Here is a 15,087-nt window from a genome sequence, read left to right as displayed (position 1 = left end):
GAAAAGATAACTAAAGAAGCAACAATGGGTGAGGGAGTGGAAATAGAATCGAAGATGCAGCCTGGGATAAGAGATAAGTCAGCATCAGATATAGAGGCAATCAGCGAGGTCCGACGAGCTAGTGTAGTTGGATGGGGGCAATAGGATCAAGGGCGAGATAGCGCAAAAGAAGAGAGGTCAGAAGAAAGAGGAGTAAAACTCTACTTTTAAAAATAGTGGGAGTGAAAATTTTTATTTTAAAAAAAAAAAATTAGTAGAAGTTGTTAAAAAAAATAGAAACAAGAGTAGAATAACCAAACAAATTTTCAGTATGGATTCCATATTCTGTATGGATTCCAGAGATGGAATAGCCGGCTATATGACACAATAGAAATTGCATACCATCTTATCCTTTGCATGTTTGTGTACCAGCATCGTCTAATGTATTCAGTGCAGGGCCCAATTGGGCATTGCACGGCCCAATTGGGCATTGCAGGGCCAGAAATCCTCATCTTAGGATAGAGGAACATGTCCTATTAGATGAGAATGACCCCTAATTGATCAAAATTTGCATCATCACTTTATTTTATTTTAAATTATAGCTATCCCACTCGATGCTTCAAAGTCAAGGAAGAAAGGTATGGACTGGTTTATAGCTTAGAAATCTAGAACATTTGCGAGTAGTGAGCTGACCCGAGCTTAGAAATCAAATGTTCGAGCATTGAGTGGTTTATCCCAGGATATTTAAATCTTTCAGCAAATTTTCCCGTAAAATTTGTGGATTCGCAAGTTCGTGCCCAGGATAGACCCAAGTACCTCATCTCTTCTCGTATGGGCTGAAATTTTCATCCTCTATTTTAAAAAAAGGGTTTGCAACTATGAATTGTTACATGAAGGTTCATGTGTAAGTGCCTCTATAAAAGCCAAATAAACAAATGCTGCAAATTATTATGTAGAGGTTAAGAATTGGATCATGGATTATTATGTCATGGGTTCCTGTTCATGTTTTTTAACTTTTCTAATTAAATAAAATATCGGTTAAAAAAAATTATGACAAATGAAAGCTTGCTTAAAATCAAGGGCCTCTTCGCATCGATACAATGAATTTCACTGGTCTAGATCCCATTGTCGTTAAACATATTATGTCCAAGGTGCATAGTTTATTTATTGGGTTTTGTTGTTGTATAATATTGCTTGTTGAATATTTATTTTAATGACCTTTCTCAAATTGAAACCCATGCTTTCATTATTTAGGGCTAATCATATAATTAAATCAAACAATTTTTGATTGGATCGATGTGATTTGGCATCAACATTGGTTTTGATCATGAGAATTGATAGACAATTAAGACTGGACTGGTTTTTAATTGATCTCTAATTATAGCTAATTTAAATCACGTTCATCATTGTTTGGTTGCTTCGTATATATCTGAAAAGAAAACTAATGGTCGGGTCCAAGATTTATCATCCTACTTCTCTTTGCAACAAACAACTTGGGTAAATTTAGCATCAATAGAATGAATGCTGACCTTTGCACTCTGCAGGATCTACGCAAAGCCCCAATAAGCTCGAGTAGGCCAAGAAATTATATCCTACATCATGTGCACCAAGTCAGCAACAACACCATAGAAACAAATTGAGACGAGATGTGCATGGCAGCCATCCGAGATGAGTGTACGATGAATGGAGCCTACACAAATCGAGACATGTGATACGGAGTGCAAGTGATGTGGAGTATAAATTCAAGGGTAGGCCCCGCAATCTCATGGTTCCAGCTCAGCTCAACGTGTGGTCGCCGTTGTATCTAACCCGAACACCATCCTCTCATCAAATCCACTCGTTCTTGGGCTCTGCGCTGCTCTTCGCATCTGTTAGTGGCTGCCCTTCCAAACGAATCCTATCCACAATTTGACTCACCGTTACCTTTCCCAAAAACGTGGACGTGCTACCAAGTTATGCTATCTTCCTTTCCACCTTTCCAACAACTATTTTTGTCATGAAATCCCACTGATTTGTGGAGGTAAAGCACCAAACCTGCTGCGTGGAAACATTTGGGCACCAGAGTTTTGTTTGTAGGCGATAGTCTAACCACATTAGGTGGCAATCATAGTGCCCATCCCCTCTACTTTCCTTAAAGAAAATGACTACCATTTTGCTTATCACAATCTCAAATTTTTTATATCAAGATTGTATGGTTTTAATACTAAATTTTTTTTTTGCATGAATATTATTCTAAAAATTTAAATTTGTGTGAATACTCCTTTAAAATTTATATTTATTTCTGTACCTTTATAAAATATTATTTTTACACAAATGCCCCTAATATAACGATTTTTCTAACACCGTTAATAGAAATCACATTTATTTTAATTAAATAAAATAAAATTTTGAAATTATTTTGTTGTCTTTCATCACAATCGTTTTATAAATGTTTTTTTTTTTGCACATCTACCCATTAAGAATATTTTAGTCATTTTAATTTGAAATCGTTAATTTTTTAACGGTGTTGGATAGGGTGGATACATATGCAAAAATAAGAATTAAAAAGAGAGAGGATAGAATAGTAAAATAAGTATTTTACGAGGATTTACATATAAATAATAATTTTGAAATGATATTTATGTAAAATTCAATATTTAGAAGGATATTTGTGCAAAAAAATTCTAATACTGATAAAAAAAAATGTGAATGCAAATAACTTTCTATCATATAGTTGTTGCGAGTTAATTTGTTGGGCACTTTGTCCCAGCTAGCACCGGGCGTGAGGCAACTATGCTTTAGCTATATTCGTGTTTAAGAATCGATCCCATCCCTCTTCATGCAATAATGTTTATCAAAAAACATGACCAAAAAAAAAAAAACTTAATGGCGTTCATCACAAGTTTTGCCCCTATCCAACACCGATATGTTCTAGTCTTACACTAGTGGAGGTGTATATAAACTATAGAGCCAGTTTGGAAACAAAGTAGTTTCTTGTATTCTATTGCAGCAGCAAAAATTTTTCTCTCCTTCAATTTTGTCATAACAAGTGGTCAGATATTTTTCCAAACTGTAATTATCTGCTAGATTTCATTTGTCCCGCGCTTTTTTTTTTTTTTTTTATGAGTGTGAATGAATAGATGCTTTGATATATGATTGCTTCCTAATAGAGTAAGAGTTCCGCTTAGGCGGACCTTCGTCATGCCCGATGTATTTTACGGACCAATTCCATCATTTTAGAGGGGACTCGGCCACGATTATCAGTTGGATCCGGAGGGCTCAAGGAGTAATGGTTGCATCCACCCTTTGCTTCGAGATATCTGGTAAGGAATGAAGGAGTCTTGCAGGCCAAGCATGTTTTCCATGAAGCTAATGAGATTTCAGATTGGATGACTGCTTATGTAGCTAGTCATTCCGGTAGTATCTTATGAGCTTCACCAGTTTTAGGAAAAAAAAAAAGAGTGGGAGTTCCAACTAACTACATGATGTGCTGTTACACGTGAACCCACCACACTTCCTACCAAACCCGTCCGACGGCAATCCGCAGCTAAAGCGAGACGGTACAAAAGTTACTAACTAACAAGCTTCATGAAGAAGCTTAATAATGTTCGAAAAAAGACACTCAAGGTGCGTGGGACTTTTGGGTAAAATAATGCTTTGCGGACGTTCAGATGGAATCTTTACGCGGTCCCCTCGGAGAAACATAAAGATCTCTCACGTTTTTGCCTGGAAAGTAGTTTTTTGTGTCCTTCGCAATCTATAATCAGGTTGCTTGGCTTCAGTCCAAAACGTTGTGCCATAGTTAAACAACTGCTGCAGCACGTGGAATAGACTCATTTGGTTCGCCCCCCAAAAAAAAAGTCACCAAAAAATTGAAGAAATATCTTTTATTTGATTATATTTTTTTAAAAAATAAAATAAAACAATTCTTTATATTTTATAAAAAAATATATAGAATAAAATAAAAAAATAAAAATAATTTTTGAAAAAATATTCTTAAGCTTTTAAGGCGAAGAAAATATGTATTTTATGTAATTTAAAAAATAATTATTTTTTCTTTTCTTTTATCGAGAAAATATTAGATTTTTACCAGGGAAATTCATCCTCACGTGGATTTGTTTAACATACATTCCATAATATCTTTAAAAATATTTATAACTTTAGACATCTATGCTTTAATGTTAAGGGAGACCATATGTTCTCTTTAATTCCCATCCACTTTGTCCTATATTAATCTCAATTTGATTTACAAGGCGTGGCACGTAAATCCTTAGAATAAATGCCCTTTAATCAGTACCCACTACCCACCCAACTTGCATAAGTCCACATTTTAGTTGCAAAAAATTGAATGTCAAATTAACTAGAAACCGCTCTCCTCCTAGACGTGCCAACTACGGCAACAAAATTTAGTCAAAGGCAAAAATCTCTCTCATTTAAGAGAGTTTGGCGAGGAAGTGACATGCAACGTAATTTGAAATAGGAGCATGCAACTAACGTCGTATAATTTTTTGCACAGCTTCCAGGTGCTCGTTGTGCAAGTCGTCTATGTTCCAATAAATTGGTCCACTGAAATTCATGCACTAAATGAATTATACACAAAACTTGGTGCATATGAATCTCGCCAAGCCAGTAGGGACATGAAGACTAGCTTAATTTCATGCATAGGATTGCCCTTTTTTTTGATGAAATATGCACCTAAAATGATGGTCTCAAACACCCGAAACAACCATTTTTGGTCTTCCTTAGTTGTTATCGGCCTGATCAACTCTCGCATAGCTCAATTATACTGACAGCTCAAGACCGATGCACGTCCCTTGCTATCGAATTGTTTCCTTGCGACTATCTCATAGGCTCGTCCTGTCCAAGAGAACTTGAAAAGGACCAAGATCCACTCCGAACGAGACACTAACCCTCCATCCTAGACTTCAACTTACCACACTCATGAAACCACTGCCAAACGCTGATGTCTAATTATATGCCTCGGAACTAGCCATGGCAAGTCGACCAATGAAAGCTCGCCATGTTTTCAACATTAAAAGCATGTGCAAGAATATTTGAATTTCGAATTCATCCTAGATGACGTCCAATATAGCTTAGCCTAGGATCGCACAAACGAGATACAGGGGCAAGAACGGAGGACACGACATGCGGGCGTAGTGCTTGAGCGGATTGCCCGAGTTGTTTTGGAACAATCAGCGTACGTGCCTGATTTTCTCGGCAATGGACGTTGATCCTTGCTTATATATATTTCACCCATGGAGACCCTCCGGTAAGTTTTATAGACTCGTCATTATGCCGCCACTTTGCCATCCAAAAACTGTCCTATTTCTTTGAAAATCGTGCCAGGTCTCGTGCCAAACGCAGTCTGGTAAGTGGACTTCCATGCCTTCTATTTTAGGTTGCATTTGGCATCGGAATCCTCATCCAAACGCAGCCACCACCATCTTTCCACACTTTGGAGGTGTGCAGCGAGCCTATTCTGACCCTGCCGACTTGATCGGAAGCTTCGCCAACCACTTCAGCGACCTCGACAACTCAATGCTTTGGTCGGGCTGGGTTTTAGCAAGGTTAGGGGATGGGGCGTTACACCAGAGAATAAAAGCCAAGGGGCTCTTCGTTGAAGCATGGCTCTTAAGGCTGAAATTTAAAAAGATACTAACATATTCATATCTAAATTTATTTTGTTTGATGATTAAAATAAATATATTACTAAATAAATAATAAATAAAATTATTTATTTTTTTAAAAAAATAGTATTATATAAAATTGAATAAAATTAGATTTTTTAAAACAAATTAAATAATTATGTATTCATATTTATATATTTTTTATAAATATTTGTAAAAATTAATAGGATGCTTAAATTTTTATTTATATTCCAGCAGATTCGCATATGAATAGATCCGGACACAAATTATCAGTGGCTCTCTTCGTCTCGATATAATTCCCCACTCCTCACGCTCGCCCCCTATCGTTTGCTCTTCTCCTTCTCCACTATTCGTCCTCCGCGCGGTGCCACCGAGAGTTTTGAGTGCAAGCAAGGAGAGAGGGGAAGAGAGGTAGGAGAGCTCGGAGGCTTACGGTAATGGCTGGAAAAGGGGTGTTCGAGGAGATCATCGACGGGGATGTGTACAAGTACTACGCGGATGGGGAGTGGAAGAAGTCGGCTTCGGGGAAGTCGGTCTCCATCATCAATCCGACGACGAGGAAGACTCAGTACAAAGTTCAAGGTGCTTGACGTATTTTTTTTTTCCGCAGCAAGCTATTTTCTTCATTTGTTGAAGTTTCCGATATCTTGCAGTGAGTTTTCTGGTGGTTGGGATGTGATTTTAACTTGTATTTTCTTAATTTTCTGGAAAATGGGATTTTTATGAGTTTTTCTCCTAAAAAATGGATTTTCCCCCTTTTTTGTCCGGGAACGGGAGCCTCAGTGCAAGGCCCGGGATCTTCGGATTATACTTTAAAATTCCTTATACTCTTTTTAATTCAAGATATTACCTTAACCGGATTTTCCGTCTTCTTGTAGCTAGTTTTCTGGCAACTGGAATCAAATTTCTTCTGGTTTTTGTTCTCGGTTCTCACTTCCCCAACTCCCTACAAAAAAGGTTTTTTTTTTTTACATTTTTTCGGTGTGAGTCTGGGGCTGAAATCACTTCCAAGATACGCTTCTGTTTGGATTCTTGAGTTTTCAAGAACAGGGATTTTTATGTTTCTCCCCGCAATAATTGGATTCTTTTTGGGAACCAGGACGATAAGCCTCGGTAGTCAGTACAAATTTCGAGCTACTCGTTTTCTTGAGAATTTCTTCTGTTTCATCGACACTTTAAAATAATTATTAATTTCGTGGGCGTTTTCGTTGTAACGAGTTTTTGCCTTCAACTTTACCATTCCCAATTCCGGAAAGGGGAAGGGTAAAAAAAAAGGCAAACTTTGTCGCTCTTTCTCCGTAAAAATTGGATTTTGGATTCGAGTGGTTTGAGGCCGGTTCTCGCTAACCGGAGAGCGTGTCGTGGTGGTAGCATGTTCGCAGGAGGAGGTGAACAAGGTGATGGAATTGGCGAAGGCGGCGCAGAAGTCGTGGGCTCGGACGCCGCTGTGGAAGCGGGCGGAGCTTCTCCACAAGGCGGCGGCCATCCTCAAAGATCACAAGGCCTCCATCGCCGAGTGCCTCGTCAAGGAGATCGCCAAGCCTGCCAAAGACGCCGTCACTGAGGTTAGCTCACGTCACGGTTCTTTTATCCAACGTTTACAAGAACCTTTTCTTTCCTGGTTAAAACGTTCTTTTGTTGATGTTTGTAGGTGGTGAGATCGGGGGATCTGGTGTCTTATACCGCGGAGGAGGGAGTTCGGATACTCGGGGAGGGCAAGTTTTTGGTCTCGGATAGCTTTCCTGGCAACGAGCGTAGCAAATACTGCCTCAGTTCTAAGGTATAGGCCTTCTTTCTTCTTTCATTTTGTTTTTCTTTCATTAAATATTTTATGTCTTATTAGGAGCCTCGAGTTAATTAAGGCAACTTAAAAAGACCTGATCCTCTCGGAGCTTTCATTCCATTATATGTTAAATGGATACCTTTTTAATGGAGATAAAAGGAGAATTGTAAGTCTTTCTCTATTGTTTTTGGAATAAAATAATGTAGTTACAATAGCAGTTGTTGGTCGTTATAACAGAAAATGATAGTGAATATTTTATATTTCCTACATCAACTTTGTTCACGGGTAGTAGTATTATTTTTTGAATTAATTCATCTGTATATTTAGAAGCATGGTGATACAAAATGATACTTATTCTGAAAATCATGAAAATAGCAAATAATGGCATTTATTTTTGTTGTGCAGAAGTGAAGACTTACCTAAATGATGTTTAATATACATTAAAAGTAATGTTTGTTATATTGAGCCATGTTGCGAGGTGAAAGGCAGAAGGGGATCTGATCAATCTTGCCAAAAGTGAAAGGGTGAACAGTTGCTACATTCTGATTGTCGGTCTCCATGAACTCAACATCTTTCCAACTTGATGATATAATATGAATACAGAATTTGCCTCATAACGATATTTTTCTTGAACTAACAATATAATAGGCCGGCATTTCTTGCAAAACTTGAGACCTAAACAAACGAGCAGAGGTTTTGCTGTCAAGTTGAATGTCTGTGATGGGAAAAAGGAAAAGCAAGAAACTGATGCCAAAACATTAGACAAAATTTAGCTGATTTTGGAAAGTACAGGGGTTACATTGGTTGCAGAATGAGAGAAGATTTTCGCTTCAGCATTAGATACAATATGGCTTTAACTTTCAGGGGGAGAGCATGGTTTAAATTCTGGTAAACCCAATGATAGGACCGCTGGCATCTCCTTTTGGACACCAACTTACAGTGTAGTTGCATGGTGATCAGGTCCATCATAAATTTGTAAATACCTAAACTCTAGTGGTATCCTCAACAGGAATTTGTGGGAAGAGGCATAAAGCCAACTACAATATGGTTGGGTGGGTATGACCTTCGGTTATATAGGGTGCTAATTCAAATACCAGGTTTACCATCGGAACCAAATATCATTTCTGTATTACTCTGTACTGCTTTACCTCACAAAGTTTGAAACCTTTTTTGGATTGTTGATTAAAATATCCAGCATTCAGCATTCAGTGAGCGCGCGCACACAGATTTGTGCAGTGGAAAAATAGTGTAGAAGTTGCTGAACGGTCCCTTGGTATAGCATATGGAGTATGGATGATTGAAAGTGAATAGAGCACTTTTAAATATCGACATGCTATACCAAGGGAATAGGAAGCACCTTCTACGCTATTTTCCACTGCATGAATCTGTTTGTGTTTCTCACTGAGTGCTGAATGCTGGACATCTAATGTTTTCTGGAACTTGAAAAGACTGCATGGACTATGGAATGGCAGATAGGGTCCTTCCTCTCAGCTAAAATTAGTTGGCGAAACAAATCGTTCTTCAAGTAATATCTTTAGCGACTAGTTGTACCACTCCATCTGGTTTCCTAAAGTATTTGGCTATTGTTTTTCTACTAGTTATGTGACATCTTTATTGACTTCACATATATGTTGTGCGATTCCTGCCAAAGTTAAAGTCATGGTGTTTCTTCATCTAATACCTTTTTCCTGGCTTCATTATTGCATCTAACATTTCTTTCTTGAGCTATGATGGTCAGCATCTGATGATGCTCCTGCATTTCTAATAGCATCTTATTAAAGTTCTGGGTCAGCGCCATAAAACTTATCCAAACCAAGGAAATGAACAATGAGGAGAGGAAACGAAGCCCTCACTCAGTAGTTATCTCGCTGAGGGTTCTTTTGGTAATTAAGTACGCCGAGCAAATGGAGCTGCATCGAGCTAGAACCACAACTTTTGATAATGTAACTTGAGTGACAACCAAGTGTAACTTCAATAAACACTGTTGACTGCTCTCATGACCTGCAACTCAACCTTCAGATCTTCAATCTAATGCTCTCCCAAGTCCCCACTAATCTATCCCCACCACTTTAGATAAAAAATGGAAACGTTGAATGTTGAAATCACCACTTATCCTAAAAGCTTAAGCTGATAGGTTGAGATAGATTTATTTATATATTTTATTTCTTACACTTCCCCTCATATGTGGGCCGGACTTTTTTTTTTTAAAGGCGAGCCCAATATGTAAATTTTTTTAATAATAGGGTTAAAGAGTGCGGAGACAGGATTCGAACTCAGGACCTCTGCTCCGATACCATGTTAAAATCGCCACTTGTCCCAAAAGCTTAAGCTGATAGGATGAGATAGATTTATTTATATATTTTATTTCTTACATTGAAGACGTAAGATTGCAGTTGCTTTTCACAATCCTTTCCTATTTACAAGCTTGATTGCATTTGGCCACAGATCCCTCTTGGAGTCGTTTTGGCCATTCCACCCTTCAACTATCCTGTCAACTTAGCAGTCTCCAAAATTGCTCCTGCACTAATTGCCGGCAACTCCCTTGTGCTCAAGCCTCCCACGCAGGTATTATACATTAGTATAAGCACCAATTCTCAGTCCATAAGCTGTGCACCTCTTCTGAAGCAGTTCTCTCTCATTCATAATTTTTTTTCCCGATCAGGGTGCTGTGTCTGCTCTACACATGATACATTGCTTCCACATGGCTGGTTTCCCAAAAGGCTTAATCAATTGCGTCACAGGCAAAGGCTCAGAAATTGGTGATTTTCTGACCATGCATCCGGGGGTGAACTGTATAAGGTGGCACCCTTTAGCTGCTGTAGCATCAGATTGTTTACTGAAATCATTCTCTATCCAATCCTTCAGTAACCTGCCTCTAATACTTCCTTGATTGTCCTCACAGCTTTACTGGTGGTGATACTGGAATTGCCATTTCAAAGAAGGCAGGCATGATCCCTCTCCAGATGGAACTTGGGGGGAAGGATGCGTGCATTGTGCTTGAAGATGCTGATCTTGATTTGGCCGCTGCGAATATAGTGAAAGGGGGTTTCTCTTACAGGTAATATTCCTAGCCTGCCCCCGGGCAATCTTTTACTGAAGTAAATTCACGATAGTCCTTATCTAAGGTTCTTTCCTATAAGCATGCATCTTAATCCCTTAAAAAGCCCGAGAAACAGCTAAAGCTTGCAAACAGAACATTTGCATCTACTATCAATATTTTCTAATTGTAAACTGGCATTTTATATATGAAAAGATATCTAGATTCCAATAGTCAGTGTATAGCAGGCCCTGTTATCAATATGTAAATTAATATTGAATTGCTTGAGCGACTAATTTCAACCAGATAAACTGCTCTGCTTTTGTTTGCTGCAGTGGTCAAAGATGCACAGCTGTTAAGGTTGTCCTGGTTATGGAATCTGTAGCTGATGCTCTCGTAGAGAAGGTGAAGGCCAAGGTGGCAAAACTCACAGTTGGTCCACCAGAGGAGGATTGCGATATCACTCCAGTTGTGACAGAATCCTCTGCGAATTTCATTGAAGGCTTGGTTATGGATGCCAAAGAAAAAGGAGCCACATTTTGCCAGGAGTACCGAAGAGAGGGGAACCTCATCTGGCCATTGCTGTTAGATCATGTCCGACCTGATATGCGGATTGCTTGGGAAGAGCCCTTCGGACCAATCTTGCCAGTGATCAGGATCAACTCTGTTGAAGAAGGTATCCATCACTGCAATGCTAGCAACTTTGGGCTCCAGGTATACAATTCTTTCTTCATTGTTTATTTTTCGTTTTTTTTAACCATTGCATAGTTGCAAACATCAGATGATTCATGATATAATGCTTAAAAATCTTGTAAAAAACGAAAAGAAGAGTGAAAAAAATTAGCAACTTATTGATTGATGTGGATACATTTTTCATAAGAATGTGGAATTCTTCCTTGATATAATTTTATTCAGTCTACTTTGGTATTGTTTGTGAAATAAATTAGGGACTATTGGCCTGGTTTGTGTAAGGAAAAGATAAGGATTCTGTAATATCGTACTACTTTTGATCACCGGCTTAACTTCCCTATATTGGCGCACCAAAGTTTAGGGATCACCGGCTTACTTCGGAATGAATAAGAAAATAGTTACAATATCAACATTTCTTAATTAATCTCTAATTCTAGTTTAACAGTTGATAGTATTGTTTTTGGTTTCTGCATTAGCAATTCAAAGGAATGGATGTTTGCAAGGGCTGTGATACTTGTAATACTGCCATCATGAGATTTGGTCCTGCTTGAGCCTAGCAAGGAGTGCTTGACCTGCATAATTATGAGGAGAGCATATTCTAAAACTAATGCACTTGATTCTTGCTTCATGCTTAATATCCCCGTTCGCTAACCACTATCATACATTTTAGGCTCTATTTTTAACATTCTCTGGTGCATTTTTTTCTTGAGAAATCTGACCGATTCTGTTGCGGCACAGGGATGTGTTTTCACAAGGGACATCAACAAAGCAATAATGATCAGTGATGTTATGGAAACAGGAACAGTACAGATCAATTCAGCACCGGCTCGTGGGCCTGACCATTTCCCCTTCCAGGTATAATTTATCCCTGATAACCGTGTTGTAGAATATATATATATATATATATATATATATATCAAAAGTCTTGTATTTCCTGCTACATCTTGTGCTAACCATGGTATGGCTGGTGCATTTCAGGGTCTGAAGGACAGTGGCATTGGATCACAGGGAATTACTAACAGTATCAACATGATGACGAAGGTTAAGAGCATTGTTATTAACTTACCATCTCCTTCCTACACCATGGGCTGAAAGACTAAAGTAGATTGGTCCAGATGTTAAATAAGCACGACATAAATTGTGTGCCTTTCTCATTTTAGTTCCAGTTACATTTTAGTATTAATTGATGACAAATATAAGATGGATGCCAACTAGTCTATATTGGCCTGCTATATATCTACTTTTTGCATCTAAGAAAAGGCAGACTTTGATGTATTTCTTGAGGTGATGGTTATATGAAATCAATAAGAGCTGTTGCATTGGCTGTATTTCTTGTAATGCGAGGACATATTTTCTCTGAATGGATATCTGAGATGATATTTTTGAGACTGTGTATGGCAGCAAAGCATACACTGTGATGTACCCGTCTTTTTCATGCTTGTTAAGCTAAAATGGATGAGAAAACCTCTCTTTGGATCCATTGTCTCAGTGATATGGATGACAAGTTTCGGATTCAGACAATTGTCTTTAATTTGGTAGGACATTTTTATTGGCAAATCATTCTTGAAAAAATTCCAGAGTTTATTAATGACAAGAAGTTGTCTTCGTATTGTCAAACAAACTCAGGAGGCAGTGTTAAATTACATGGCTTTGTTCCTCTTTTGGAGAGTGTCAAAACCCTCTTATAGGGGAAAGACAGAGAAAGAGAGAGATAGTGGAGGGGCATGATGTTGACGTTTAATGCTGGAAAAATAAAACTTGGTAAAGGGGCAAAGCAACAACGGCTTGACATGGCCTCCTATTCGCATTAGCACGGGACTTCAGTAAAGCCCTCCTCTGCTCTTCCTTTACGACCGTTGTTAGCTATGATAATGATTACAACGGCATTTTTTTTTTTTTTTTGGTGGACATCCTCTCTCAACCAAGCTTATTATGAATTATAGCATGGCCCAAACCAAATCCGAACTAGACTCGAATCGGACCCGAATTTTTTGGATTTGGTCTAGATTATGCATGAACCTGACCCGGCCCGAATGACCTGTTGGATCAAAAATTATAGCCGTGGACCTGATCCAAATGATCTGTTGAGTCAAAAATTATAGCCGTGGACCCAAATAAGAAACCGAATTAGGTCGAGATTACTTACAACCTGGTCCGACCCAACCTATTTGTATTTCTAGTCGCATATGTCTTTTGTTAACATTTAGTAAAGATATTCAGAGTTCCTATGTGGTCAATGTAAGCTGATTGTGACGTTGTGTTGGGATAGGGTGCTCTAGCTTGGAAGTAATGATGCTTCTAGCCTCGGAGATAGACATGGCTTCCTTCTCTTCTCTCTTCCTTAATTCTTCAGCAAACTGAAATTTTCAGTTGTCTATTAATTACAAATGAACTTTTATTCTTTCTCCTTGCCAAGATTTGCATCTTCTTTGGTTAGATTTATACGTCTTGTTAGAAATTTTATATCTAGTTTCATTACGTGAGGATCCATATGGATATATGTTTAGTCTCATATTGGTTATATATTAGATAGATTTTGAGTACTTATACAAGACTAAAAAACCCAAATAATATCATCCGGCTAGCATTTTTAGGTGATGTTCCGAATTGTAATAAATGGTATCAGAGTGAATTCGGTCCATAGGCTATGTGGATTATGAAACACTATACCACATATTCATGAAGGCTGACTATGGGCCGATCATGATGTTTGTAATTAGATTTAAATGAATTTGAATCCTTAGCTTGGCAAAGACACCAGGGCTTAAACTAGACGAGTAGGTGAGGATCCGTGCGGGCGTCTGTTTAGTCACACATCGGCTGTGCGCTAGGTAAATTTTGGATATTTGTATAAGGTCAATGAACCTAAATAATACTCTCCGACTAGTTTTTTTAGGCGAGATCCTGGGTTGTGCCATATTAGGCTTGAACCTAACTCTACAAAAAAAATAATATACACATTTTCTACTCGCCAATCCATGGACGGTGTACCTTGGAGACAAAGAAGTTGGGTGTGTTTTAATTTTATATTAGGATGAACCTAGTAGCCCAAGTGTTTTGTGATACATTCTGTCAAATTGTGCGTATGTGGTTCTTGCTCTGAAAATATAAAGCAAAATTTATTGTCTATTAAAAGCTCAATTTTCAAGCAGTGTTTGCGAGGCTCCTACTTAGAAGGTCCTCTGTTTTCACACATGTTTAAAATGCATTGAAAATGTATAACTTCGGTGGTTGTAGTGTTTGATTGGTTAGGGTTACTTTAGGTGTATGCATGTGGATGGCAAATCTTGCACACATCTCATGATAAAGATGGTTTATTGCATGGTCATTGACTCATAGGAATCAGTCTTTTGAATAAAATCACTGTAGTTGATCAATGCTATGCAATTGAACGCTTGTTACGAGAGGAACTATGTCAGCTCACTAGTTAATATGATTAAATTTTAGAATCTGAATTTAGTTTGTAAATCAAAGGGAAAAAATCACAAAGAGGGAGAAAGAAAGTTCAAAACTTTGTAATTTATATTTGTTGATTTATTAAAATCAACAAGTGATGTGGTGTGCCTCATATATTTAATAAATAATTGTAATAGTTTGCAAAATTATGTGTATTGTCGCCTTTTAATATAAAAATACTTTTAACAATTTTGATGTAGGATACAGGAATAAATTGAAAAATTAATCCACATAAAAAGAGGTTGGGTTTAGATGCACTCTATTTTTTAGACCATGTGTCACTGGAGCCACATTCGAATTAATATCGAACATGGAATGTGTTTTGGTGAAATGATTTGCTTCCCTAAATGTGAAATTTTAGTACATCTAATTAAGCTTAGTTGAGTTCAGCATTGTTCCTATTAACACTTGCTGACTAATGAAATATTGGATTTGATAAAAATCATTGCCACATGCACTCAAATTTGTTTACGAGATAAGAGAACAAACAAAAGCTGTGTTATAATAAATGTATC

At 37.8% G+C, this 15,087-nt stretch overlaps 1 protein-coding gene across 1 annotated transcript; it reads left to right on the top strand.

The window, feature by feature from the left end:
- The first annotated feature begins 5,850 nt into the window (after positions 1 to 5,850).
- Positions 5,851 to 12,506, top strand: LOC103710477 (NADP-dependent glyceraldehyde-3-phosphate dehydrogenase). The gene is made up of 9 exons (XM_039127906.1): positions 5,851 to 6,188; positions 6,978 to 7,171; positions 7,258 to 7,386; positions 9,835 to 9,954; positions 10,052 to 10,188; positions 10,292 to 10,447; positions 10,762 to 11,140; positions 11,855 to 11,971; positions 12,095 to 12,506. The coding sequence occupies exons 1-9, from the start codon at positions 6,044 to 6,046 to the stop codon at positions 12,206 to 12,208; spliced, it is 1,491 nt and encodes a 496-aa protein (XP_038983834.1). The 5' UTR covers positions 5,851 to 6,043; the 3' UTR covers positions 12,209 to 12,506.
- The last annotated feature ends 2,581 nt before the right edge of the window (positions 12,507 to 15,087 follow it).

The sequence above is a fragment of the Phoenix dactylifera genome, chromosome 7, assembly GCF_009389715.1.
Source record: "Phoenix dactylifera cultivar Barhee BC4 chromosome 7, palm_55x_up_171113_PBpolish2nd_filt_p, whole genome shotgun sequence".
Taxonomy (NCBI): domain Eukaryota; kingdom Viridiplantae; phylum Streptophyta; class Magnoliopsida; order Arecales; family Arecaceae; genus Phoenix; species Phoenix dactylifera.
The sequence above is the reverse complement of the archived record's forward strand: the minus strand, read 5'-3'. Positions and strand labels throughout refer to the sequence as shown.

Bases quoted from the DNA above. Each gene is read 5' to 3' on its own strand.
- LOC103710477 (XM_039127906.1), top strand. From the start codon at position 6,044: ATGGCTGGAAAAGGGGTGTTCGAGGAGATCATCGACGGGGATGTGTAC. The intron at 7,172-7,257 runs GTTAGCTCACGT...TGATGTTTGTAG, and splicing joins CCAAAGACGCCGTCACTGAG to GTGGTGAGATCGGGGGATCT. The intron at 10,448-10,761 runs GTAATATTCCTA...TGTTTGCTGCAG, and splicing joins AAAGGGGGTTTCTCTTACAG to TGGTCAAAGATGCACAGCTG.